The sequence below is a fragment of the Sclerotinia sclerotiorum genome, genomic scaffold, assembly GCF_000146945.2.
Source record: "Sclerotinia sclerotiorum 1980 UF-70 scaffold_1 genomic scaffold, whole genome shotgun sequence".
In the NCBI taxonomy this organism is placed as follows: domain Eukaryota; kingdom Fungi; phylum Ascomycota; class Leotiomycetes; order Helotiales; family Sclerotiniaceae; genus Sclerotinia; species Sclerotinia sclerotiorum.
The window spans coordinates 257,363-284,991 of record NW_001820835.1 but is presented as its reverse complement, the minus strand read 5'-3'; the positions used below and the strand labels follow the sequence as shown (position 1 = coordinate 284,991).

Below are 27,629 nucleotides of genomic sequence, written 5' to 3'. Positions count from 1 at the left end.
CAGATTAGAATGTACCGAGAATGTCTTTTCATCGTACGAGGTGAGCGGACCTGGTATATACTTACTAGGTAGTATAGGCGGACGGTCCCGTTGGTACTTGTCAGCCTTGTAAGATCTTGTCTCCATTTCTCGACATTTGAACATTTGATGTGACAGAACAAAATGATGTGAAAGAGATGTTTATCACATCTATTCTTCAAATCCCGAGATTTAAACGCCTCCCTCAAAAGACCCGCTGAGCAAAAGACTTTTTTCAATCAAAAAGTTAGTACTGTTGGTTAGGTAAAAGGAAGACCAATAATCAAAGTTTCACTACAAGGCTGCAGCTCGGCCTCGTGCGTTCGGCGCCTTCCGATGAAAGTTAGGATCAACTACATGCATATGGAGCCAAGATGCAGCCTCTGGTAGCTATCATACCCGGTAGACTCCTGCAGATAGCTTGAGCTTCTCCGTTCTCCTCGATCAATATCTGACCTCGTTGCCGCTAATCTTGTTTAGCGACCATAATCGAAAATACATAAAGAGACCAAAGTCCCCTCGATAGCAATTCCTCATTCTTGTCATTAATCACACCATACTAATTCATACCAAGTCTCTCCGTTGCATTCGATAAGAGCACTAAGTGAAGTACTATTAACTGCACATAGCGTTTACATACACTTCTGTTGCATCATCTTGCTTTCTCGACCACAAATCGAAATCAAATCCTTCATCATGTCATCAATATCTTCAGCACGATATGGCAAGGATAATGTCCGCGTCTATAAGGTAGAGAGAGATGAGCAAACCGGAACTCAAACAGTCACAGAAATGACTGTTTGTGTATTACTGGAAGGTGCTATCGATGTATCGTATGTTGCACACCCCTCTCGGATACGTCTCAAATTGGTAATTAAACATTTTCTAGATACACAAAAGCCGACAACAGTGTTGTGGTTGCAACCGATTCCATGAAGAATACAGTCTATATCAAAGCCAAGGAACATCCAGTTACTCCACCTGAGCTTTTTGCTAGCATTCTTGGAACTCACTTTATCGATACCTACCCTCATCTTACCGCAGCCAACATCAAAATCATCACTCACAGATGGACACGAATGACTATTGATGGCAAACCGCACCCGCATTCATTCTACAGGGATGGAAACGAAACACGAAATGTTGAAGCTGTTATCAAGAGAGGAAAGGGCATCGATATCCGTAGTGGAATTGTTGGGCTTTTAGTTTTAAAGAGTACTGGTTCGCAATTCCACGGATTTGTTAGAGACGAGTATACTACGCTCCCCGAGGTTTGGGATAGAATTTTGTCGACTGATGTTGACTGTGGCTGGGCTTGGAAAACATTCGCTGGATTGGACGCTGTTAAAGAGGCCATTCCCAAATTTGATAAAGCATTTGATGATGCTAGAAATATCACCATGAAGACATTCGCTGAGGAGAACAGTCCATCTGTACAAAACACTATGTACAAGATGTGCAATTCTATTTTAGAGACTGTCCCAGAAGTCGAGGCTGTGGATTATTCTTTACCCAACAAGCATTATTTCGAAGTCGGTAAGTAACTAGGAGGCACTCCATGAAACAGGAAATTTCTAACATATCTACAGATCTCAGCTGGCATAAGGGTCTCAAGAACACCGGCAAGGATGCAGAAGTTTATGCTCCTCAATCCGGACCAAATGGACTTATCAATGTCACCGTCACCAGATCCCCCGCCTCGCCAAAACTATAGACTTCATATGCTTTATAATTGCATGATTTAATTGCATGGTACCACTCAGGATTGCTTTAAAGTGGAAAGGCGTATGGTAATTTAAGGATAGTAGAGCATTTAGGCGCAATATAACGGCATCGGATTTAGAATTTGACAGATACCAATACAAATTCAACCCATTTACGATTCAGTTTAGCTGTTTAATCTCTCAAAAGTTAACAGCCAGTCTAAAGTTTGGACTTGGGCCATTGTTCCTTACATCTGAACCTTTCCCATGCATATCTATCCTCATTCTTTCAAAAACCTACACATCAAGACCACACGCATGTTAACCCTCACTTGCGCTGACACGTATCAGCCTCTTCCCTCATACAACCAATGCACACCGTTCAGCTCACCCGGTATGTAATTCTCTTGTCATGAGTCGCTAGTCGCGATTGAAATACCTACCTATGCATTAATCAATAGCTCTAGATCTATCAAAACCTCAAGACTCCGCCTCATAGTCGTATCTTACATACCGCCCTGTATTGTATTGTATTCATTGTCTAGTTAGTTCCTGGATATTTCATAGTAATTGCATGGCGCCCAAGTCCAGGGCGAATTTACCAGCCCTATTTACCACTGAGGAGAGGGGATTCGTTAGAATTGTGTAGCATCCAATTTGATGCTTGGTGTTCTTTAGTGTGTGGTTTTCTGTAGGCTCAGTCGTGGGGTGCCTGGCAGGTGGGTTTGTGAGGCTGGTATTAGGGTTGGAAGTGAGGCGGTGGTATGTGTGTGTGTTAGCCCTGGAAACGGGGCTTGGGGTATGCGTGTGTGGTAGGGTGGTATTAGCCCTGGGAATGAGGCTTGTAGTACACATGGCGGTGTCAGCTCCAAGCGGTGCTTGTGGCATGCGTGCATAATAGGGTAGCATCAGCCCCACAAACGAGGCTTGTGGCATGTGTGTATAATGATATTAACCCTGGAAATGAGGTTTCTGGCATACAGGGCGGTATCAGCCCCAGAGACGAGGCTTGTGGCATGTGCGTGTAACTGGGCGGTGTCAGCTTTGAAAACGAGCTTATTGCATGGGCTCAAAACCCGCGGGATTGCCCCCGCCCATCCTGCCCGCCGGCTCGATCTCTACATAAATGTGTATGCTTTCCCTATTTCCTCTTTCTTCTCCATATGTGAGGCACGGCTTCCACTCATACTGAATTTCTTACGACTCCTTCCAGATGATAGACTATGAGGTAGTTATAGTCTATATCTCATATCCTCGCTATGAGGGTACGATATTAGGGTAGGTGTGAGAGGCTCTGTTGTTTATTTTTGTTGCTGATTGGGAGTAGCTCGTCAGATCATGTCGTCAACTCTGAATTTGCAGAAAACACCATCGACTGGGTCACAAAAAATCTCGTCTTAGGACACCAAAGTCGGTGATTTTTGAACCACTTTCTTGTAACTAGAGTGCTACTTTCGAATATTATGTACGTGGCAACTATAGCCACGTTTCCAAGGGGTCGTACCAGAATGCCTGCAGTATTTCCAGGATTATACATCTGTCCGTAGGGTAGATGTAACCTGTACATGTTTAGCCCCTGCCCTGTTAGCCTTTCCACTGCGCCTTGGAGATTTCCAGGGTCTTTTTTTCAAGGCAAGGCTAGGGTTGCATGAGGACCCTGTCTACAACCCAGAATGGTTTACACGTCTCAACATGTACAACCACCACTATCTAACATGGGGATTCATCGCTGCTTCATATAATTGCAGGATTGTCCTACTAACCTTCCTACCGTGCAACTGTTACCTAGCGAGTTCATAGACTAAGGCGTTTCTTTTCTGCATCTGACCACCATGGACTTCGGAGATGGATCCAATGGTGAGTAGCTACATCTAACTTCTTTACCAAAATACCATGCTTAAATTACTTACTTGGACAGATTTAGTGTCATCTTACAACTATCAATTCACCCCTTCAGGATTTGATCAATTCGGCACTACTTCCAATCCTGAGCTTCAATTGCCTTGGAACGCGGACCATACTTTGGCCATTGAAACAGCCCCGGGTTTTTCTACTCATACGCAGCAGCAGCATTTGGGACGGTATGGTCTTTCCTGGTATTCTAAAGTCGGTGTGCCAATTGGCAATTCCGGTCCTAAGATCCAAACAATGCATAGCACTACACAATTGTTAAAATCTGACATCGACCAGAACCAATCGGCTCCCACATGCCCAAGCAGACCGTCTGCCCCTATTGCAAAGTAGCGCAGTCCATCAAGCAGAGAAGCAGGACACTACTCCAGAGTTAGCCAGGCCCTCTTAATCCCTGTCGAGAACAAACACTAATTCCACAAAGGCAACGCAAGGAGAATGAGCAGCGCCCTCACAAATGCACAATACAAGGATGCAAAGTCGACCCTTTCAAAAACCCAGCAGACCTCCGACGCCACAAAATCAGTGTTCACGGCGATCCTAAATTCTTTTGTCCAGTCGTAACCTGCAAATTTCACAAAAAGGGTTTCGGACGCAAAGACAATCTCACCGAGCATAAAAGACGAGTCCACGTTCCGGTCTTACTCAGTCCGGTGGCTACACTTGAAACCACGACGCAGGATTTACAGACTGCATCATTTGAAGACGAAGATATGGATGACTGGAGTCTAGCTGCAACCCCGGGGGGAATGGAAAATCGGTCTAATGATAATTCTCCAACGATAGCCTTTGTACTACAGAGGCTCGTAGGTTTGCGTATGTCACTGCAGAATATTGATTTAGAGATTAGAGCGTTAGAGATGACTTTGACTCATTTGTGATGTTTTCTACGGAGTATGATTGCATAGAGAGGGGTCGATTTATAGCTTAGAGCTTACGGTTTAGGGTTCATGGATACAGGGATTAGGATAATAATGAGGTGTTTAGTGGATAAGTATAGGGCTTTTTGTCATCTTTTTGGGGGGAGTATATATTTCATTAAATTGGTTGAATGGGTGAATGGGCGGGCTGGCTCTTGGACATTCACGGCGCGGTTCAATGCTTCTTGTAGAACGATTCGATACCGAGTTCATGCATTGAATCAACATCATACTATCCATCTTTCAAATAACCGCCCGAAAACATAATGTATTTATGGTCAGGTTCATAATATTCATCTTATTTGCATTTTGAGTTTCTGGGGATACCAGATTTGAATGTTCAAAATTCGACGAGATGGATATTGGACTTCCATGCTTGAGATTACAATGATTTAAAAATGGTTGAGGATGCTGAGTATCAATATCTGTGTACTACGTCTTCGAGACGCCTTGTTCTTCAGGAGTAATAAGATAAACTATTCCTTTACTTCCTTGATTCGTATAGCCACTCGGCAATCGAGTTTAAGAATAATCGGAGAATCATATTCACAAGCCTCAACATGTCCGAATAAACACAGTGCCAAACTATAGCTTCATAATGCGTTTTGACTGATATACGGTGTCCTTATACACTTCCCATGCATTCAATGCATATTATACACTCTCTGGCCTTCACAATAATGCCCTCTCCCACATCCCCATCCCCAATCATCAAATATTCATTCTCTCCTCCCAAACCCTCACCTCCTAACCTCCTCCACCTTCTTAACCCCCCACCCCTCATCCGGCATCAAATCCCTCCTCCTCCCCTCAAACCTAACCAAATTCAACTTATACGGATGCGCCTCCCCCTCAAATGCCTTCAAACGACCCAACCTCCCATCCCTCAACCGATTCTTCGGCAACATCCCACTAACCGCTTTCCTTAATACTTCCGCCCCCCCCAACTTCTCCATCAATCCCTCCATACTAATTTCTTTTAAACTACCCGGTCGAGTATTATGACGATAGTATTTCTTTTGATACATTTTTTTGCCCGTGGTGTGCAAGTTTGCGCAATTGGTTACGACGACGTAGTCGCCGCAGTCGGTGGAGGGGTCCCAGATCGGTTTGTGTTTTCCCATGAGGAGGAGGGCGATGCGGGAGGCGAGGCGGCCGAGGGGTGGGGGGGTGATGCGCGAGGTTATTGAGGCCGGGGAGGAGGCATCGGGTCGTGGTCGGAGGGTTGAGAGGGGTATATGTGGTGTGCTGGCGGAGATGTGGTGCCAGGTGCGGGAATAGGCTAGTTTGGTCTGTGAGGGGTTGTTTGTTAGCTAGTTGGTTTATGGGTTTCTCGTATTTATTTTATTTATTTATGTATTTTTATGTTTATATATATATCCTTCAGCTCGGAATATACATAGTAAACAATAAGGAATGCAGGAAAGAATAAGGACATACGAAACCATTTGTTTGCGACATCGTGAGATATGAATTTCACAAAAGCCACTATTAAAGACGATGCGCTGAGAGATTGAAAATTGGTAGCAGGAGAGAGAACCCACTCGTTGTCGTCTTCAACCGTGAGGCTTGAAGTCAAGTTCGTGATTCTAGATGCCAAGACATTTTTTCTCGAATGACTTTACTGGGTTCTGATTGGATGGAGGTTTTGGCGAGGCAGGCTTCCGAAGCAAAGCTGGATTTCAAAGCAATTCATTGTTGCCCCACGTTTGATGAGATGATGTATAGCATAGATTTGGAACTTTACTTATAACATAGTGAATCTCTCTATCCATTTATTATTCTATCATTTTGAATATCTGTAATCGATAGTTGTCAAAGATATAAAATCTATCAAAATGGTCATCACGACTTCCTTCCAGGTCCGTGTTCCCCTTTATCCTGATCACGTGTGTGTGTGTGTGGCCTCGAGGTTTACTAATAGGAAATAGACACAATTTGCAGTACCTATGACATGTGAAGCATGTATAAAAGATATCGAGAAAGCATTGTTCAAATTGGGTGGAATACAGAAAGTTGAAGCGAGTCTTCAGGATCAACTTGTTACTATTGAAGGAACGAGTAAGTTTGTAGTTACTTTAACCTACCCCGCTAAGGGAATATGGAATATGGGGTGTTGGGGAATTCGTTGCTAATTTGATGGGAAGCTGCTCCTTCGGAGATTGTAAGGGCGATTGAGGAGACGGGCCGAGATGCTATATTGAGGGGTGCGGGGGGGAGTGATGGTATGTTTATTTTTGTTATGTTTTTGTCTGGATGGATTGGAGTTCTTTTCTACCGTGCCTTGTTATGAATGCGATGTTGCTATATACTTTGTGTTTGGGGATTTTTGTCTGAGAAATATTTAGGCGCTGCTGTGTGTATTCTTGAAACACATGATACGACTGTATCGGATAAGGTGCGAGGGTTAGTGAGAATGGTACAAGTATCTCCTACGTTAACATTGGTGGATTTGACGATTCGAGGATTGCCAGAGGGGACTTATTGGGTTACTGTTAGAGAAGCGGGAGATATTTCTAATGGTGCGATATCTACGGCTGGTTTATGGAAGGGGGATGGTGAAGACACATCTAAAGGAGTATTTGGTACTGTGAGTGTGGGAAAGAATGGCATGGGAAGTGTCTTTTTGGATAAACCTATCCAGATATGGGAAATGATTGGAAGGGGGATGGTAGTATCGAACCAACATGAGGGAGACAGGAAGTTTGAGAAAAATGATGAGAATACTCTCGTGGGTGTGATTGCACGGAGTGCTGGTGTCTGGGATAATGATAAGACGGTTTGTTCTTGCTCAGGCAAGACATTGTGGGAGGAAAGGAAGGATGAGATTAGCAAAGGTATGCTCTGATCATATATCAGATCATCGTATAGGAAATGGAACGATAATATGATACGATATGTATGCTTAACAAGCATATCTCCTGCTCCGCACACGCTTTGAAAAATGTACGTACTTTCCGTGTGAGAATGAGCCATGGTTGGCTAGACTAAAGATTCGAAAGAAGCAAGCAAGAGTGAGGAATGAAGGAGTGTTCGATGAGGGTACTAGGTTCTATATCAAACCTTACGGAGGATTGTTATGAACAGTAAGTAAGCTTATCCTTGTCAAACATTAAGCCTCGAAAGCGTTTCAAGACCTGTCATCTGCCGGATAATGATTCCCACCTTTTTACACCGTGAAGAATGCTGTACTGCATAGGTGGTGCTCGCTCAAGCATGGTCTGAGCCTCCGAGGGAGATCATTCTAAGCGCAAACCAATCGTAGCCCTACCCTACCCTAAGCTAATATAATATGTATGGTGATCTCATTAATAACGGAAAATGGGTTAGATTCGATAAATATACTTTCATGTAATGCAGAATTTCTATATATATATATATATTTAGGGTACTGCAGAACTGCAGAATAATCCGCTTTTTTCATATTGTCGGCTATGGTATGTATGTACTGTAGTACCTAGGTGTAATTAATTTTGTTTGATAAATTGATACATTACACAGCCTTGAAAGTTGAGACGGAAGAAAAAATCATAGTGCTTGGATATTATGCTCGGCATCATGCAAACAAAACCAATCGCAATAATCATGAAGTATTTAGATCTTTAAGTCCTGATTTCCTTATTCTGCGTAGCGGTTTGCATGTGCCCTAGATTCTCAAACAAGGTGAGGTGGAAGCGAGTTTCGTCCCATCGAGGTGTTTCCCTTGAGACTTGCCAAGCTTCCTGCGCTCAGTTCAGTTCAGTGCTTATCCGATAGCTCTTGCGAAGGTTATTTAGAAAAATTCTTTCGTGCCCAGTTGTGATGTGTTCGGAGGCTGTTTTCGGAGTGGATTACTGAATCGGTCTGGGGCAATGTATTTCTTGTATTTTTTTTGTATTTTGGATATTGGGTAGATCCGCATGCATTGGTGATGGCATGGATAAGTAAGTATATATAGTATACTCCCTCATGGCCGAGTCGATAGCTCTAAAGGTAGATAGCTAGTGATAGTTAAAAATAACTTGGCATATAAACAAGTTGCTGGGTCTGATGTTATTCATAGTTACACGATATCACAAGACCTGAACCTATAAATAATGTCGAATGAAATGGAAATCTCAACTTCATGACAATATAAACTATTGAATCTACTCCGCTGCAAGTAAGTCTATCACAATCACCAGTGACGTTGTATGTTAGTGGATAGACTCGAACCCAACTCGATTCTACCAATTCAAGAAATTTCACCGATTCATCGATAAATCAAACAGAAGAGAGAAATCGTGGAAATTATTTGAATGCCAAAAAGAGTGGACGGGAGTCGGGACGAAGAAAATAAACTTAGGCGCCGATGGAGCCAAAAATGACAGAAAGCGTAACTCTTGACTATCCAATCGGCATTGCATAGGGGGTTTCTTGGAACACTTGCTGCTTTGAACAGCCTCAAGCGAACATCATCCAAGTTTCGCAAGCTCCAATGTGTTGCCCACCAAAATTTCATATTTACCAATCAGTTGGTCATTTTTAGAGAATAAAAACATATTTGCTCGTGGCTTGGACGATTAATCATGATGCTTCTTTGAGAGCTTCCTAATCCTGGTCTTCTCTTTCGATTCATTTCAACGTCGTGCGCGGCCATTTGAAGTATAAAGTATGAGTGTCTAGTGTATATACATGTGATGCTTCGATGTTGTAATAATAGATCATTACACCGGATCGTTGCGGGTAAGGCAAGACAAGGCGAGGTTGGTTTTGTTACGGAGCTGCCCGATAAATGAATGGTAAGGTACGTAAGTAGTAGAGATGTTGAAGCAGCGATTGACAAGGGAAATAGTTTAGAAGTTGTATTCAAAAAGCGAAGGAAAGCATGGTAGAATGAAAATGGTAAGAATACTTTTGTAAAGCAGAAGAAAGAACCTACTAGGTATTTCAATGCCAATATACTGCCCTGCTCTGTGTCACGAATCAACGGCCCTTGAGCCACTCTCTGAATATGACATGCAAATATTAAAATCCTAATGCATGAAACTCTCTTGTTCGATCTACTCAGTAACTTATCCCTACTCTGTACAGATATCCTCCGTACTAGTCGTAGCCCCGTTCAACACGATACGTTCGATTGCTTGCCGTGGATCATGAACTGGTTTAGCAGGGAACATTTGTGACTAGAGAACCCCTCTACATCCACTTTATAGTATCACTGCACCATCAAAAGACTACCAACCCACGTAATTTACACTATGCACAAGTTACAACTTCAAGGGTATCTACGCCTATTACGACTACCACGACGACCAAAACCATTCAAACCTCGTCTAACCCTCCCATTTCAGCATCTCAATCTTCCACATCCAGAAGAGCTTCTAGGGCGGGCGCTACTTGTATATTGAATTTCCTCTCGCATCCATTCATCCTCTTCGATTCGCTGTCAGAGCGCTGCAAGCCAGTGATTGTACCTTACATTTCCAACACAATTCGTTCTGCTTCTTGCATACACCCACACTCCCTTGTCTCTTTTATTTTATTCCATCTATTCATTCACATTTTGACATCAATTTCTTTCAATATTCAACCTCGATCACGAGAACGGAAAATATTAGGATCTCATCAGTCTCCACGTTCCATTAAAGTGTCGAATCCGTCATTCCCCACCAGACTACTGAGGATCGACAGCAATCAACACTAATTGATAGCGACGGGAGGAGCCCGAGGTTCAAATCCTACGAAAAGTAACGGAGTACAAGGACTCATACGATCCTTTCGAATTATATACTTTAGGAAATAATAAAATTTTCAAGCACACCACTCGAGAACAAAAACTCCATCGTTGGACGGTTCCGAGGATATTTAATACAGACGCTACTTGCATCACAGAGAAGGGACGTACATACGCAGAAAAGATACCGACAATTCGAGATAACTTCGCACAACATACCAGTATTGCAACACGACATAAGAACTACTTACACCACTTACAGCTGGTCGCTCACGAAGGCGACCAGCCAGCTACGAAGGAATATTACGAATATATAATTTTTGACAGAGGAAAGACATCATGTCTTTGAAACAGGTTAGTGGAGAGAAAGGACAAAGACATATCAGTACTGACCACCTGCGTAGGAAATCGAGACTTGGGTTTCTGCCCTTAATCGTTACGATAATAATGAATTTGATGAAGCCTTAAAGGAGTTCGATGTTATTGCAGATACTTCGAAGATTCTTTTCAATTGTGGTGTGATTCATGCGACATTGGGAGAACATGAGAAAGCGGTTAGTTCTTTCCATTCCTTACAAAGAAGTCAACTGTATGTGCAGAATCTAATTCACTACAGGTCGAATGTTATCAAAAAGCCGTTCGTCTGGATCAATACCTGGCCGTAGCATATTTCCAACAAGGTGTTTCGAATTTCTTGGTTGGAGATTTCGAGGAAGCTTTGGCAAACTTCAATGATACTTTACTATATCTGAGAGGAAACAACATGATCGATTATGCCCAGCTCGGTCTTCTCTTCAAGCTATATTCATGCGAAGTGCTATTTAATCGTGGATTGTGTTACATATATTTACAACAAAAGGAAGCCGGACTACAGGATTTCTCTTTCGCTGTAAAAGAGAAGGTTGTTGAGGATCACAATGTTATTGATGAGGCAATTCGTGATGAAGCAGAGGTATGTTTTCGGTTGAGCTTTGTTTAAGTTCTACTAACATCATCATAGGGTTATACCGTTTTCTCTATTCCCGTTGGAGTGGTCTATAGACCTAATCAAGCCAAGGTCAAGAACTTGAAGACAAAAGATTATCTGGGAAAAGCACGTTTAGTTGCAGCTTCAGATCGTGCTAATGCTTTTACTGGATTTGCTGGTTCAGAGATCAAGAACGTAAGTAATGCTGTTGAATGTTCCAATGTGTGACACTAATTGTTTCAGGCGGGTATAATACAACCGAAGGACGACCGTCCAACAGAGAATCTTTCATACGCTGCGGCGAATCTCGTAAAGCCAGGTCTGGCTAGTAAGAGGCAACAATCAGAACCTCCTCTAAATCGAAACGTATTCCCACCCACGCCACCTCCTGAGTCAGAGAAATCATCTGGACCTCCACCTATGAGTCGTGGAGCTTCTGTTCGTAATGGACCTAAACCCATGCTAGCTAAACTCAATATCGAAAAAGCACGTCCAAATGAAGGATATGAGATTCGTGAGCGTGACGATGTGAGAAGTCCTCCGGATGCAAGAAGCCCACCAGATGCAAGAAGTCCTCCAGATGCTCGACCTAGACGTGGAACTCAACGAACAGCATCAGAACCAAGAGGGCCATCAATGCAATATTCCAATAAAAGATCCGAATCGCGCTCAAGACAACCACCAAGAAGGATGCAACCAACTCAAGAGGAAGATGATTATCCTGAAGATCTTTATGATATGTATAGTTCCCCAAATCGACGATCGAATAACTCGAGACGCAATACACGAAATAGATATAATGAAGGAGAAAGTGAATATGCAAGCGATTACGATGAAGGATCTTTTGACGAAGACGAATTCGAAATGGTCTCTAGTCGCCCACCTCCTAGATCCCGTACCACATCTTCAATCAATGGTGGAAATGGACGAGCTGGTTCTCGCCAACCCGATGTTCGCAAAGTTCGTGTAAAGGTCCACGCGGAGGATGTACGATATATTATGATAGGATCGGCGATCGAATTCCGCGATTTTCAAGAAAAAATAAAGGAGAAGTTTGGCTTGCGTGATCGATTCAAGATTAAAGTTCGTGATGAGGATGTTCCGAATGGTGATATGATTACTATGGGTGATCAAGATGATTTGGAAATGGTTTTAATGAGCGTGAAATCGAACGCAAAGAAAGAACGTTTAGAAATGGGAAAAATGGAAGTAAGTTTTTTGTCTTTTTCTTTTCTTTTTGCCTTTTTGAAATTATCAGTTACTAACATCAACATTAGATTTGGGTAGTTAAGGCGTGAGTGATGTGAGGATAAGCTAAGATAATGAATATTGACGATTATGTATTTTTTTTTTTTTTTTTTTTTCATTTCTGTTTTCTGGTATAATTACTACAGAAATCTTATTATTTTTTGGGGTTGGGTGGATTGGGTGGATGGATGGAAGAAAGCGAGATAATTGTTTGATGACTCGAGAGAGAAATGCTTTCTTCGATATGATACCAATACCAGTAAATATCCTCTTTTAGCGAATAGCGAATATAAATATATGCATTGTTGTTATTTCTTTTTTTTTCTATTTATTTATTCTTTTTTTGATACTAAGTTGTTGAGATTTGGTTGGTTGGTTACTTTTTTTATGTTTTTTTGTGGTGATGGAAGCATTGTGGTGAGTGAGTGGTGTTGTTTATTATTTGCATGGGGTTGGAGAGAGTTGGAGTTGGAGTTGGAATAGGAATAGGAATGGGAAGGTGTGTGTATCTGTATGTATATATTTTCCAGTATAGGAAAAGAGCGAGGTGAAAGGGGGGAAGGGAAGGAAGAGGAGGGGATTTATTGAGTTGTCTTTGAAATAATGGATCAATAAATTGATAAGTATATATTCTCTTCCTCTTGGATTTTTCTTGTATGTTTGCCCCAGTTTAGGATTTCGTGATGGTGAGATAGTGGGATGGTGTGATGAGTGTAGAAAGGAATGGGAAGTAAAATATGGGATGGTGAGGTGGTGGGGATGATGATGAGGGTGTGATGATGAGATCGCCGGGTGTGAGGGTGAATTAGAGAATGTTGGGAAAGGAAAGGAGAAGAAGAGGGGTTGTGGGTTGTAGGTTGTAGGTTATGGGTTATGGGTTGTGGGTTAGGAGAAAGGAAGAAAGGGTTGGGAGGGGAATTGAAAGATATAGTGGTACCGGCTAGAGAGGAGGAGAGAGATGAGTTAAGTCATATAATAATGGGAAGATATAGTATAATAATTATAGTATAGTATGAATATAAAAATGAATATAAAAATAAAAAATAAAGATCAATAAACGTACTAATCCCATATTAGAGAAAGTACGCACTAGGTAGGTATAATTATTAGATTTTATTTAATATATTATAATATACAGGGTTGAAGTTATAGTAATACGTATAATTACTTTGTTATTTAGATCTAGATTTTGTTGTGCAGGTATAGTATTTATTGAAGGGATGATAAACTTACTTATATTATATCTTTAAGTCCCGAAATCTTGAATAATTAGGTATTTAATAGCTCTGTTGTATTTATTCTAGTTGATATAGTTTAATTTATGATTTTCTTGCTGTTTCAGGATATATAATACCTATATAAATCTATACTCTTAACCCCCACTCCACCCCATTTCTCAATTATCAAAGTAGTACCCCTTCATGATCACCCTCCCTCACCTCCCACCTCCCACCTCCCACCACCTCACCTAGGCATCCTCCTCATCTCCTCCTTACTCCAATACCTCCTCATATTCTCCGCACCCAGCGTCTCAACCTCCTGATCCAAATGTTTCCACAACACCTCCCCAAACCCATCCATCTTCTCCCCCAAAACCCTCAAATTCAATTCCGTCTCCCCATCCCTACATTTCTCAAGATATGTCTGCATGATATCCATCCCGGCATGAATTTCCCCATGTTGTCTCAATAACTCAGCCGCATTTTTCCCAGCGCGGAATTCGGGCATCTTCCGCGCGAGAATGGGGAAGATGTGTTGTTCTTCGATGCCGTGGTGCATTTCGAGTGAGCGGAGGAAGGAAAGTCCCGTTTGGATGAATTGGCGGATGCTGAGGTTGCGGGGTCGTTGATTTTCGGTTGTGGCTTTGTGGAGGATTGTCCAGGTGTGTCGGAAGTGGTTGTGCTGGGAGGATGTTAGTGAGGATTGATTAGTTTGGGATGGAGGGAGGTGGTGGACGTACGAAGAGATCCATGTGTTCGGCCATAGAATTGTAGATTTTGAAATCTGCTGCGCTTAATTTGGGTAGAGCTTCTTCTTTCTTTTCCTCTTTCTCCTCCTCTTTTGGAATCTTCTTCAATTCTTCTTCCTTCTCCCCCATTCTTCTCCAAATTCTCCGCTGGTTTATTCGTCGACTCTAGCCTATCGATCGTCTCATGTTCATTCGCATTCGCATTTGCATCCACACCCGAACTCGACATCTTAGCAATTCGAATCTGCGAAAACCGATAATCGGATATCTTCAAAACAACCAAACTATTATTCACAATCCTCCACCAATTTCTCGAATAACATAAACTTCTAGTAGCGCGAGTATAAAAAATTCCAAAAACAGGACAAGTTACCCAAGACGCCAATCTTAAAGTAGTAAAGAGTGACAACGAACGAATAGACAATAAACGTCGCATTTATCACTTCTCAGCAGAAATTTATACATAGTGAGAGTAGAATGGTAGGAGGTATGGGAATTAGATAATTTTTGTGAGAGAGGGGTAGATTGGAAGATATTGATTTCCAATTGCTGACTTATGAGATCAGTGGGATTATGTTATCTATATTTTATCCAATTTTTAATTCATTTTATTTTGTTCTATTTATTTGCTCGCTCACAGTGGCTTGTCCGCGGATGGCGAAACGGATGAATTTCTCCGAATGAAATGTGGATAGATAGGTAAGGTTAGAGCTTGATAAGATAAGATCTGGGGAAGGGAAGATCTAACCGCGGATTAACCTTAGATAATGGATCTACGTTGCTTGTACTCCGTACTTGGCATTTTTATTGGAATATCTACCTAATAACATTCTACTTCATACTTTATATTCATCATGAACATTGAAATGGTAAATTTCATCTTCGTCCTATTATATATGCACACTTAGAAGTAACTTTACTCCACCCAACCATTTCAAGAAAATGAATCTCTTATTCTTCTTTCACAAAGCTTCTCATCCATTCATTCCATCATAACTACCTCGAACTCCACTCCAACAATAACTTTGTGGCGCACACTTTACTTATCGACATCAGAAGGAAAGAATCATTGACGTCTTCATTTCATCTCTGGTTAGCCCTTGAGTAGGTAGTGCTTGCAATGCCTATGTATAAATTAGCAAAATGTCAATTATTCCTGCCCTATTTTTGGAGATGAGATAACAAATTCTTTCACCTCTAATATAAGTATCTATTCACTGTTGTCTTCCTTTACACTAGTATTCATATTGATTGTTTAATATACATACATTACGTTACATTACATTATACATCAAGACAGCATTTTGCAAGTAATTTTTATATGAATTAATATCCACTCCACTCTACTGCACTCCAATCAGATTATAACTAAATCACCCCTCAAAAAACGATGTCCAATCTCAGCTCCTCAACCTGCTCCCCCAACGCCTCCAATTCCTCCTCTCCAACCACAACCAATTTACCCTCCCCAACCGCAAACACAACCACCCCACTACCCACCACCCCCCTCAAAGCCGCCTACGCAACCCTCATAACCACCCTTTCCTACCTCCCAGGCGCCCTTCTCCTCGCCTACACCCTCCAAAAACAAGGATCCCAATACCCCCTCATCCTTATGTACACCGGACTCCCCGCAAACACCATCGCACTTCTCAAACGAGAAGCCCAACACTCCAACATAATCCTACACGAAACCACACTATTAAACCTAAGTCCGAACGCGGGGGTCGCCGCCCGCTTCGCAGATACCTGGACCAAATTACAGGTATTCTCGTTCTACGATTCCGGGTACGAAAGGATCTGTTTTCTAGATGCGGATATGTTGATTCTCGGACCCATGGATGAATTACTCCTCAACACTTCTCTTCGAAAACCAGATATTGAAGGAGAAAGCGGGAAACTCCTCGCTGCAAATCACGTGTGCGTGTGTAATCTCGACAGAGATTCCTGGGCTCCTAGCGACTGGCGCCGCGAAAATTGCGCATACACAACAACCCCTAACAATAATCACTCCCCACAAGAAACCCAACACGTCCCACCAACCGGCAGCGGTCTGCACACGCACACTCTCCTCAACTCAGGCCTCTTCATCTTCACCCCTAGCAAAGAAACCTGGAACGACATGTGGAAATTCATCCACACGCACTCATCCAGTCTCTCTCACTACCAATTCCCCGACCAAGATTTCCTCACCGAATGGTGGCGCGATCGCTGGATCAGCGTAGGATGGAAATGGAATGCCTTGAAAACATGGCGCTATTGGCATCCGGAGATGTGGCGCGATGAGGACGTACGCGCTTTGCATTATATCGTTGATAAACCGTGGCGGGCGCGTGTTCCTGCTTCGGGAATTGCGGGGTATAGGGGGAATGATGGGGTGACGCATGGATGGTGGTGGGAGGCGTATGGGAAGTGGGAGGGGGAAAGGAGGGAGGCGGGAGAAATGGGAATTTTGGAGTTGGTGAGTGGCTTGGTTGGCTAATGGATTTTTGTAGATGGTGGAGTGTTGATGTTGGTTAGATTTGTAGTTTTGGCTCTGGCGTTTGGAGAGGATAGGATATGTACCTTTTGTACAAACAGCGAAGTTATTAGCGAACCATATTTTATGGGCCTCAGCCAGAGAATCATTCAGCAAGATCGTTCATGGCTTATTAGTTAAGAAATGTGCCAACCGTACCTACATTATCGACTATCGGGTGAACCATAAATTCAGCGCCATTGTCACAGGCAGAAAGACATTGGAATAGATAGCTAGTTCTTTAGCACACATTCAGTAGATGTCAATCACTTCACGTGAAAATAGAATCAAAGAACCAACCAGCTGAGAAAATTCGGTGTTTTCGCGCTTCTTTATATTCTCTCCGTTGCCAACTAGCTCCCTTTCATCTTTAATCCATTTAATTCAATCCATCCATCCATCCATCCATCCATCCGTTCATGCAATAACTGATAGCTTACATGAATCGAATTTTGATGTGCATCTCTGATACTAGCAAAAGACCCTGCATATCCACTTCACTTCATTTCTCCGAAGATTTCTAATAACAGCTTCGCCAATTCATTTTATGCAATCTCCTTTTTTCCTTCCATTATTCCTTTCTCACCTCGTTGCAGAACTCATCACTTCGTAGAATCCTAACGCTCCCAGCCCACAGTGATATTCGTAGGAAAGTCCTGGCTTTGGGTATCATGATTCAAATTTTCCCGATCCCTATGACAACACACGCCCATCATATAATGCGCGAAGAATAACATGAACACTAGCTTCCAAGCTGCAGTTCGCGTTGCTAGATTATAAGTTTAGCGTGATTCGTTGTCGCTGGCTGTCGATCATTCTGCTCATCTCACTACTTTAGAGTCGTAAAGCTCAGTGATATTGGCTCTGTCCCATGAAACCCTCCTCCAATGTTCGATCTTCCAGATTTCGAATGAAGTCTCGATTTCGGGTGGGTGCTTGCCCACCTTGAGCAGCTCTGCTTCCTCTTCTTCGTGCGCTTCCAGGATTGCCATCAGGAACTCCATCTGGTGGAGGTGGATAGTATGCAGGACTAGGTTGTAAACGAATAGGTTGACTAGGATCAAGATGACTAGCAACTCTTTGTATCGTCACGGGTATACCTCCCTGTTGAACCTCCATTGTCGAAGCACGTTGCCTTCCAGATCTTACCGTAGCCTGCTGGTAGAGACTTGGTTGTTGCTGTGACGGGCCAGCTCCATATTGCGCCGGTGGCATCTGTGCTGATGGTTGGCCCATCATTCCCATTTGGTTATAACCTTGCTGCGTGGGGTATGGAGGTGGTGCTGCCTGGTGTGAGGCTTGGTGTGAGGTTTGGTGAGGAGCCTGGTGGTTGGAGTTCGGTGTGTACATGTTGTTGTACATTGGTGGGTGCTGCTGGTTTTGTGGTACCTGGCCATAAGAGTTGACCGGCACACTCGAATTGTATGACGCATGAGCTGCGGACTGAGCCTGTGAGTGAGCTTGCGCTTGCGCGGCCTGTGCTCGTTGATTGCTTAATGCTTCGGCCTGTTGCTGTTGTGTAGTTCCTGGGGCCGGAGATCTATTGATGGCACTCGACTTCAAATTCGTTGGTGGAACGAAGGGACCCGTGAACTTCTGCTGAGTGATAAATGGATGTAACTTAGCCTGTTGTGGTGACCAGCGCTCTAGAGGATTGATATTAAGCAAGCCCCGGACAAAATCAATGAAAGCAACCCGGTTGCTCATTTCTAGATATAGGGTTAGCTGACATCACTAGCAGGCAGGGAAATCATCTTACCTCGCTCGACTTCGTTTGGCTTCATGTTCTTTCGCGGCATTGCGTATGAGCGGATGATTTCTGGAAGAGTGGTAGCTTGGAAGTACTTTTTACTTGGTTGCTCCTTTGTTCCATGTTCGCGGGAATATTGCTCCATGGATTTGAGATGATATGTTCTTCTGCCATAATCATCCACATCATGCCTCTTCTCGAAGAAATCTCCAGATTGTTTTCCCATCTCAAGCATCCAATTCGGTGGGTTACCCAGCATCTCAACTATTCTAGAGACTTGGTTGTACTCCGAAGATCCTGGGAATAGTGGAAGACCCAAGAACAACTCAACAACAATACAGCCCAGTGACCACATATCGATAGCTGATGAATATGGTAGGCCGAGTAGTACCTCGGGGGATCTGTAAAATCTCGACTGGATGTATGTGTAGACTGTTTGACGTTCGTCGCAGGCTGATCCAAAATCAATAATTTTGATGATAGGGCTCTCAAGGTTCTTGAGCAGAATGTTTTCCGGCTTCAAGTCGCAATGAATGAGTCGAGCTTTATTCAGCAAGCTCAGTCCATTCAGAAGTTGTTGTGCAAAGACTCGCACAAGTGTGGTACTCAAACCTCTGAATTGGTTCTGCTTGATCAGTTCATACAAGTTTACACTGAGCAATTCGAAAACCAGGCAGAGATGTTGGCGATGGATAAATGTATCTTTCAGCCGCAGTAGGTGGTGATCATCGTTTTTATCTAGCTTTGTGTTGAGCTATAGTAGAAAGATGGAAGTCAGCGAATGGAGCTATCATTTTCCTGAAAGGGGCTTACCAGGTCTAGAACAGAAACCTCCATCATACTTTGGTTGAAGTACGCGGTCCTGTTTTTAACCACCTTTACAGCCACAACTTCCTGGGTTTTCAGATTCTGACATTTGACAACTTGGCCAAAGGTGCCTTGACCCAGAACATCTAGGATGAGATAGCGGTTTCTGCATAATGTGTTAGCAGGAGGATTCTTATAATGCATAGTTACTATCAACCACAAAACATACTTATGAGTAGTTTCCTCAGACCCCAGAATATCATTCACATAAAGTATATAATCACTATCTTCGTTATCGAAGCCGTCATTCTTGACACCTTTGCTTGGTTTGGTGAGCACTCTACGTGGATTCCGCGATGATTCGTATTTGAAGCTAGGGTTGCATATCCGATATGTAGAGGGGAGATGGCTCGTTAGAGCTTGGAGAGGCTAAAACAGGAATCATTAGCACGAATTGTAATCATGTTGCGCATAATGAGGAAGCTTACACTTATGAATCCGCCTTCTGGATTAGCTCTGCGAAAAGCCGGTTGCGCATTAACCTTTGGCTGCAGGTCAGATAGAGACCGAATTTTTGTAAATTCAGGAACTGGTCCTCTTCCAGGTGGACCTTGCGCCGATTGGGGTACTGGACGTCGAGGAACCTTTGCGTCATTACCAAACACAGCATTCAGTTGTTGGGTCGCAGAGGTTGGGTATGATTCATTGTTAGAATTAGGAGCATATGGCTGAATGGGTGGTAATTGTTGACGATTAGTATAATACGAATTCGGGGAAGAATACGATGCATTCTTCGAAGGAGATTTTCTGCTGCCAGCCCCCGGTGGTGACATGTACTGATTCGAGTTTTGCTGTTGTGCCGCGCCATATGGTGAGGTTGGCGATAAAGTCTCCATGGGAGAATAACGCTGAGCGGCCGCAGATGGCTCTTGCGGCGATTGATGAGATAACCTCTGATTTCCCGAAAGGTGTTGTTGATGATGAGGGCGCATGGGATACTTCATGTTGTATTGATCTCCAGAGTCTTGCATGGCCACATCTCCATTCCCATCTGTCATTTGAGGGGTAGCAGGAGAACTTGCCAGAGATTGAGGATGTGATCCTAAAGCTCCTGGGTATTGATCGTATGTAAAACCTGTTGGAGGTTGGGCTTGGGGGTTCCCATTATAATCTCTAGCCATTTGGGGATGGGCTGGTGGGGGGTTTCCGTTGTACCTTCTTGAACCTGATGATTCAGAATAATTCTGCCACTGGTCCATTTTGACGATACTGTGGAGATGATCGGGTTTTTGAGTGGGGGAATGTGAAGTTATTGGGCACGATTGTCGACTTCTGAAGTAATAATAGTAAAGAAGCAGATACGGTTATGTCGCACACTTTGTTGTCGAAGGGTCTTCCACCAAGAAGCGATGGAGGACGCGTCGCAATAAAAGCAAGTAAACCTCTTTAAAAGAGGCAGAAATAGCCTGTGAAATACCAAATATTGGTCAACATATCATGGTGAAAGGATGAAGCAGGTCGAGAGATTTGAGTGTAGAGATAAATTCACTTGGTTGACTGGGGAGGAAATGATGTTAGTAACTGTCGTGGAATTGATGGATTCACACACTACAAGGACACACCCTCGCTGCCGGGGATTGGATTGTGAACTAAAAAAGAGTAGCGAGCTTAGGAACGTTTTATAGTTTGCCCAAACCAGGCAATGTAATAAATCAAAATATTCCAACGACGGTTGAGGGCAGTAGTGGAATAGAGAGAATATTTGAATGTATATGTATCCAAGGTGAGATGATTTGGTAAATTCGAAATGGGTTTATTTATTTATTATTTATTTGTTTATTTATTTCTGTATATATTATTAGGATTTATATAGATTGACGCTGCCCAAATGATATGATTCAGTACGCAGTTAGTTTAGTCTACTAGTTATTATAGTGTACTACTCGACCTTGGAAAATATACTCTACACACAAGTTTCCAGCTTTATGGATTGTAGAGGCTAGGGGTGTGTGATTATTACACACACCAACGTATGAACCTGCCAGTGTTAAGGGTGTATCAAGTAGTGAATGTTGGATAACTGTTTCATGAAGATCATGAGATGCTTTTTTGTTGTTAATATACCTAGTATCAAGCAAATAAAGATGAATGAGAGAGAAGGCACCAGTACAGCTCCAAAGCGGAATTACAGTCAGCCAATTTGCCAAATACGAAAACCAATCTCGAAGCCGAAAAGAGAGTTCAAGAGCTTTTCATGAAAGGATCACCGTCTTTGTTCATTTTGAAAGCAGGGGATCGTATAACGGATGTAGCATGTTCCAAACTCAAGATAAGCCAAAAAACGTATTGATCAATGAGGATACTCCTATGAATGAATGCCCTTATTGATCATTTCGCCGTTTTTGCCCTTCTTCTTTCATCTCGAAAGACAACTCACAAGTCAGTCAGTCAGTCACTCACTCACACGGGTTAAGTCACAGCAGGTCCTCATCAATTCAACTTATACCTGCCTAGTGGTTGTCATTGTGCTATCCGTGTCTTACCTTTGAAATGTTTAGTAGATGTTTCGCTGGAGGAGTAATCTAATGAATGACGTTGTCAATTAATTCAAATGCATTGAATTCTTATTGATCTGATCATCAAAAATTACCCCCCAAGTCTCAAAGATAAGTGAGTACAGACTGTGGGTGGTCGGTCCATTGAACCCAGTACAGCACCAGCCATGTTAAAGTGCGAATTGCGAAATCACGAGATTTACCGGTGAGATCAATTACATAATCAATCCACTTTACACATGTTAATTCATTTCATAATAAATGGGATTCTCTTTCACCTCTGTTCCATCCAGAGTACATAAATAGAGAAATGATCTAACAGGACGTAACAGAATTTACAGTACAAAGCTTAGCGGTTGGAGGATTACTAATTAGTTAGTAATAAAGCTGCGATGCAGAGCTAATGCACAATCACTTTAACTCCAGCCTAGCCTAGCCTAGCCTCAGCCCGAATACCGTACCTACCGAACATCATGACGCATACGGGGAGAAGCGTCTGATGTAGAAACTTTTTCTACCATAATGAATATTCGAGATCATCGACATGGCCAGAAAGGACTTCGAATTTCACTCTTTTTGCTAGCAGAAGTACGGCTTCATTCTTTCTTGTCTGCTAATCACTTGCTACTCTAAGCTGTAAGGGTTTGATTTCTTTACATCTTTAATTCACTCCTCTTCTCGATACCGTAGTCGCCTCCCAATCTTGGATCACCTCCACCCTCAACCTCCTTACCTTCACATATATACATACCCACATACACATACACCACATACAAATTCTAGTAAATGTCGGCTATGACTTCTAACTAACCGCCCGCAAATCAATCTTGCCAATTTTTACTCATATCTCCTACTTCTACATACAATTTTCATTGTCCTAATTCACCTCATCAACCTTTCGTTTGATGAATGTCCAGAATGGATTCATCCATTGAACCTCGCCATACTCATAATCGTTCGACTCATATTAAATCTGAAAGCATGTCCCCGCCTTCACATAATGTTAGACTTCACCGAGAACATACCGATACCATCGAGGAGGCTGCGGCAGTCATTGCTGATGAAGCACTTTTCAGTGATAATGATGCAGACACAAAAGATCAAAACTTTGGATCGGAAAGACTGGTAAGATAAAGACAGCTCCTTTCCATAATTTCGACTTTACAGTATCCAAATCATCCCATACACTGAAAATACTCTAGGGCCTCAGTGCTAACATAATCTCTAAACAGGCTGGCCAACAACAACCTCAAGATGAAGCTAGTGCTCTAGCTGGTTTGACCGAAACTGTTCGCAATCAAGATGACCTTGAGCGAGATATTACAAACCAAGCCAATCTGGCTATGATTGAGCAGGAAGATCAGCGAGATCAGAAGCGCATTGAAAAAGTTAAGAATAGTATTGAGAAACTCGAGAATCAGAAACACAGCCAAGAACGTCGCCTCAACACCCTTTCGAATAACCCATTGATGCGCCAGCGATGCGTGGACGAGATCTCAAGAATTGAAGCCGAAGTTTTTGCGTTCAAGAATGATATTGCCGATATACAAAAACGAATCGACGAAAGACATCAGTACAATGAGAACCATGCAGAAGCCGATGTTGCTGGTGGAAGTAGACGTATGCCCAACGAGAGCCAAAGGGAATTCCTGATCCGTACAGGCAAAATTACACCTTTCCAACAAACTTCGGATGCAGCTACCGACCATGTTCAATCTGCGCTTACCGATGCGTTAATGGATGCAGAAGGAAAGGATATCAACGAGTCAGGTGCCGAAGCAGAGCCTAGATCACATCAGAACCTTCGTCTACCAGGTTTCGCGGATGTCACAGATACTACAGTCAGTACAACCGAGAGTGAATTTGGTCTGCGTCCTCGGAAAAAGAGAAGACTCGTCAATGGTGCATCCACAGATATGTCTCCTGCTCGTTCATCTACAGCAGATGATACTTTTTCCCCTGAACTTTTAGCCGAAGGAGAGGAGGAATTGATTGAAGATGATGATTATGATGAGGAAGATGAGAATGATGCTCTTATGACAGCCCGTACTTCAACGAGGAAGAGATCAAAGCCTGTCAAGGCTCGAAAAGACGAGGCGCAAAGCTTGGCTGGCATTGATGATGGAAACGAGGACATGTATCAAGCACGTCTGGCAAATTGGGTAGAAAAACGAAGGGCTGCACGACGACTACATTTAGAACACAACCCTGAAAGCGAGGATGATGCAGCTGCAGAAATTTCTGAGGAGGAGGAATGGTTCAAGCCATGCCCAGGACAACCCGATCACCGGTTTGAGAATGGCCTGAAACTACCTGGCGATATTTTCCCTGCACTCTTCGACTACCAGAAGACCGGTGTTCAGTGGTTGTCAGAACTTTACAATCAACAAGTTGGAGGAATTATTGGAGATGAGATGGGCCTTGGCAAGACCATACAGATCATATCATTTTTGGCTGGTCTGCATTACAGTAAAAAGCTTACAAAGCCTATTATTGTTGTTGCTCCTGCCACTGTCCTTCGCCAATGGGTCAACGAGTTTCATCGGTGGTGGCCAGCTCTTAGAGTTTCAATCTTGCATAGTTCTGGAACCGGCATGCTCAACGTTAGAAACGAAGGTAGGTTAGAGGACGAAGAGGATGACATTATTTATGGCCAAACAACTAAAAAAGCTCCCAAGTCGCAAAAGCTGGCTCAGAAAATTGTCGACCGTGTTGTCAAGCATGGCCACGTATTGGTAACTACATATGCTGGACTTCAGACTTATAGCGATACTCTCATCAATGTTGACTGGGATTACGCTGTATTAGATGAGGGACACAAAATTCGAAATCCTAACACTGCTGTCACTATCTACTGCAAAGAACTACGAACACCCAACCGAGTCATTCTTTCGGGTACTCCTATGCAGAATGGGTTGATAGAGTTGTGGTCACTCTTTGATTTCGTCTTTCCTATGCGCTTAGGCACTCTAGTTAACTTTCGACAATCATTTGAAGTACCTATCAAAATTGGAGGTTATGCCAACGCCACCAATCTACAAGTTCTGACGGCAACTAAATGTGCTGAGACTTTGAAAGATGCAATCAGTCCATACTTACTTCAACGATTGAAGGTTGATGTTGCGGCAGATTTACCAAAAAAGAGCGAGCAAGTCTTATTCTGCAAGCTTACCAGGCCTCAAAGAGATGCATATGAAATGTTTCTCGCATCTGATGAGATGAAGTCAATCTTGAACCGTACTCGTCAATCACTTTATGGTATTGACATTCTGCGGAAGATCTGCAATCATCCAGATCTTCTGGACAAACGATTGAAGACCAAACCCAATTACAAATGGGGTAATGGAAACAAGTCGGGCAAAATGCAAGTCGTAAAAGCCCTTCTACAAATGTGGAAGGGTTATGGACATAAGACTCTTCTCTTTAGTCAAGGTGTCCAAATGCTTGATATACTTGAGGAATTTGTCAAGAAACTCGGTGGATTCAATTATCTTCGTATGGATGGTGGCACAGCAATCAAGGATAGACAAACTCTGGTCGATCAGTTCAACAATGATCCTAATATGCATGTCTTCCTTCTTACGACTAAAGTTGGCGGCCTTGGCGTTAATCTCACTGGCGCAAACAGAGTAATTATCTTTGATCCTGATTGGAATCCATCCACAGATGTACAAGCTCGTGAACGTGCATGGCGTCTTGGTCAAAAGAAGGAGGTCACTATATACCGACTTATGACTGCCGGTACGATTGAAGAGAAGATTTACCATCGACAAATTTTCAAGCAATTCCTTACCAACAAGATTCTCAAAGACCCAAAGCAGCGACAAACTTTTGCTATGAAGGATCTTTATGACCTTTTTACCCTTGGTGATCAGGATTGTGGAACTACTGAGACTGGTGAAATGTTCAAAGGCACAGAGGTTCAATTCAGCAAGACTTCCAGTCCCTCAACCTCTCGTAGTTTGTCCGTCGATCCAGGTCAAGGTGATTCGGAATCCGATCTTCGAAACCTTGCTGGAGTTGCTGAGCTTGAGCAATTCAATGATCCTTCCGAGGAGAAGGAGAAAGATAACGAAGAATCCAGATTAATGGAAGGTATCTTTGCTCGTTCCGGAGTTCATAGTGCTCTTGAACATGATCAAATTATCAACGGAAAGAGAAAGGTTGCAGCTGATCGTGGAATGATTGAACGTGAAGCCAAGAGAATTGCCGCTGAATCTGCTACCGCACTGAGGCGTGCTGGAGAAGCAGCAAGGAGTATTACACCTGGAACAGTTACTTGGACTGGAGAATATGGATCTGCGGGTAGACCAATTAATGTTCGAAGAGGTGCAGGTCCAAGTTCATCAAGTGTTTTATCGAGTCTTTCAAACAGACAAGGTATTGCACAACCTTTCTAGTTCGAATAGTTCACGAGCTGCAACTCCAAATCGTCCAGTTTGGCGTCAACGTCATGATTTGCTAAGATGATTGTCGATTTATCAAGAGAATGGGTGGTTCAGTACCAAGTCAGGCAGTGGTTAACCATTTTGATCGATATTGCACATCAGATCGGTTGACAGCAGAATTTAAGCACACACTGACCGAAGTTGCAATTTGTGAGCAAGGTACGAATAGTAGGATGAGAGCCAAGTGGGTATTGAAAGATGAATTTAAATAATTAACACGATTGAACGTTTTATGAGATTTTATCAAGGCGTTTGGGGAAGGTGGAGTAAATGGAGAGGGGATCAGGGAATAAAGGCAAGATCTAATACCTTTTGTACCATAGAATTCATATTTATCGGGATGGGCGTCGGGAGATATCCTTTGAACCTCGAATGGTATGGTGTTGCTCGGGATAGTTTTAGGAGGCGTAGGGGTATCATTATAGATGAATTATCAATAGGAAATTATTTAGTATATATTTACTTCCTAATGTTGATATTGATGTTGATGTTCTAATATACAGTGAAGTTTATATCTCAAGATTTCGTTGATATACTTGTATATCAAGATTTCCAAAGGCTTTGATATTCTTATAAAGATATAAAAAATTTCTTTTTATATTTATATTTATATTTATATTTATATTTATATTTATATTTATATTTATATTTATATTTATATTTATATTTATATTTATATTTATATTTATATTTATATTTATATTTATATTTATATTTATATTTATATTTATATTTATATTTATATTTATATTTAAAAAAATAATATGAAAAAAAAGATATATTTGTAACGATACTATACTGGAGGCTGTGACGCCTCACACCTCCGGGTCACGTGGCATGCCCCGTTTGTATTTAATCATAGGAAAACTCTCTACTCTTGTTTTCCTTCTTCTTTTCTCCTTAGCTTAGTATTTTCTAATACAAGATACTTTACCCAGTATTCTTGAGTGTGACAGAGGCAGCGGCTGCCTAAGGTTCGTCGGTTGGTAGTTATGGGTTAAGGCTTTGTCACTGGTATTCACTTGGAAGTGAAGTCGTTACTAGATCAAGTAGAATGTAGGTAAACTAATTGATAACTAAGTTGAGCACGAAGCTCCTATACTATGAAAATAATGAATGT

At 42.4% G+C, this 27,629-nt stretch overlaps 11 protein-coding genes across 11 annotated transcripts; 6 read left to right on the top strand and 5 right to left on the bottom strand.

Annotated features, from left to right (window-relative positions):
* Positions 1-714: 714 nt before the first annotated feature.
* On the top strand, positions 715-1,732 carry SS1G_00106 (hypothetical protein; the record flags this gene model as incomplete). The annotated part of the gene is made up of 3 exons (XM_001597970.1): positions 715-851; positions 908-1,554; positions 1,608-1,732. The coding sequence occupies 3 exons, from the start codon at positions 715-717 to the stop codon at positions 1,730-1,732; spliced, it is 909 nt and encodes a 302-aa protein (XP_001598020.1).
* A 1,107-nt stretch (positions 1,733-2,839) lies between these two features.
* On the bottom strand, positions 2,840-3,288 carry SS1G_00105 (predicted protein; the record flags this gene model as incomplete). The annotated part of the gene is made up of 2 exons (XM_001597969.1): positions 2,840-2,942; positions 3,191-3,288. 2 exons carry the CDS (start codon positions 3,286-3,288, stop codon positions 2,840-2,842), a joined length of 201 nt encoding a protein of 66 aa, XP_001598019.1.
* A 265-nt stretch (positions 3,289-3,553) lies between these two features.
* Positions 3,554-4,604, top strand: SS1G_00104 (predicted protein; the record flags this gene model as incomplete). The annotated part of the gene is made up of 4 exons (XM_001597968.1): positions 3,554-3,578; positions 3,646-3,802; positions 4,057-4,438; positions 4,593-4,604. The coding sequence occupies 4 exons, from the start codon at positions 3,554-3,556 to the stop codon at positions 4,602-4,604; spliced, it is 576 nt and encodes a 191-aa protein (XP_001598018.1).
* A 688-nt stretch (positions 4,605-5,292) lies between these two features.
* SS1G_00103 (mitochondrial 54S ribosomal protein YmL23) lies at positions 5,293-6,013 on the bottom strand (the record flags this gene model as incomplete). The annotated part of the gene is made up of 2 exons (XM_001597967.1): positions 5,293-5,844; positions 5,993-6,013. The coding sequence occupies 2 exons, from the start codon at positions 6,011-6,013 to the stop codon at positions 5,293-5,295; spliced, it is 573 nt and encodes a 190-aa protein (XP_001598017.1).
* A 377-nt stretch (positions 6,014-6,390) lies between these two features.
* On the top strand, positions 6,391-7,400 carry SS1G_00102 (hypothetical protein; the record flags this gene model as incomplete). The annotated part of the gene is made up of 4 exons (XM_001597966.1): positions 6,391-6,441; positions 6,484-6,613; positions 6,700-6,777; positions 6,901-7,400. 4 exons carry the CDS (start codon positions 6,391-6,393, stop codon positions 7,398-7,400), a joined length of 759 nt encoding a protein of 252 aa, XP_001598016.1.
* A 3,186-nt stretch (positions 7,401-10,586) lies between these two features.
* SS1G_00101 (hypothetical protein) lies at positions 10,587-12,512 on the top strand (the record flags this gene model as incomplete). The annotated part of the gene is made up of 6 exons (XM_001597965.1): positions 10,587-10,601; positions 10,652-10,801; positions 10,864-11,199; positions 11,248-11,409; positions 11,458-12,423; positions 12,492-12,512. The coding sequence occupies 6 exons, from the start codon at positions 10,587-10,589 to the stop codon at positions 12,510-12,512; spliced, it is 1,650 nt and encodes a 549-aa protein (XP_001598015.1).
* A 1,414-nt stretch (positions 12,513-13,926) lies between these two features.
* SS1G_00100 (hypothetical protein) lies at positions 13,927-14,560 on the bottom strand (the record flags this gene model as incomplete). The annotated part of the gene is made up of 2 exons (XM_001597964.1): positions 13,927-14,364; positions 14,423-14,560. 2 exons carry the CDS (start codon positions 14,558-14,560, stop codon positions 13,927-13,929), a joined length of 576 nt encoding a protein of 191 aa, XP_001598014.1.
* Positions 14,561-15,821: 1,261 nt separating this feature from the next.
* SS1G_00099 (hypothetical protein) lies at positions 15,822-17,178 on the top strand (the record flags this gene model as incomplete). The annotated part of the gene is made up of 2 exons (XM_001597963.1): positions 15,822-16,892; positions 16,960-17,178. The coding sequence occupies 2 exons, from the start codon at positions 15,822-15,824 to the stop codon at positions 17,176-17,178; spliced, it is 1,290 nt and encodes a 429-aa protein (XP_001598013.1).
* A 620-nt stretch (positions 17,179-17,798) lies between these two features.
* SS1G_00098 (hypothetical protein) lies at positions 17,799-20,687 on the bottom strand (the record flags this gene model as incomplete). The annotated part of the gene is made up of 5 exons (XM_001597962.1): positions 17,799-18,658; positions 18,709-19,324; positions 19,513-19,672; positions 19,736-19,935; positions 19,995-20,687. 5 exons carry the CDS (start codon positions 20,685-20,687, stop codon positions 17,799-17,801), a joined length of 2,529 nt encoding a protein of 842 aa, XP_001598012.1.
* A 1,689-nt stretch (positions 20,688-22,376) lies between these two features.
* Positions 22,377-22,582, bottom strand: SS1G_00097 (predicted protein; the record flags this gene model as incomplete). Its single annotated transcript, XM_001597961.1, has 2 exons — positions 22,377-22,428; positions 22,527-22,582. 2 exons carry the CDS (start codon positions 22,580-22,582, stop codon positions 22,377-22,379), a joined length of 108 nt encoding a protein of 35 aa, XP_001598011.1.
* A 460-nt stretch (positions 22,583-23,042) lies between these two features.
* Positions 23,043-26,461, top strand: SS1G_00096 (hypothetical protein; the record flags this gene model as incomplete). Its single annotated transcript, XM_001597960.1, has 2 exons — positions 23,043-23,186; positions 23,294-26,461. The coding sequence occupies 2 exons, from the start codon at positions 23,043-23,045 to the stop codon at positions 26,459-26,461; spliced, it is 3,312 nt and encodes a 1,103-aa protein (XP_001598010.1).
* Between the last annotated feature and the right edge of the window lie 1,168 nt (positions 26,462-27,629).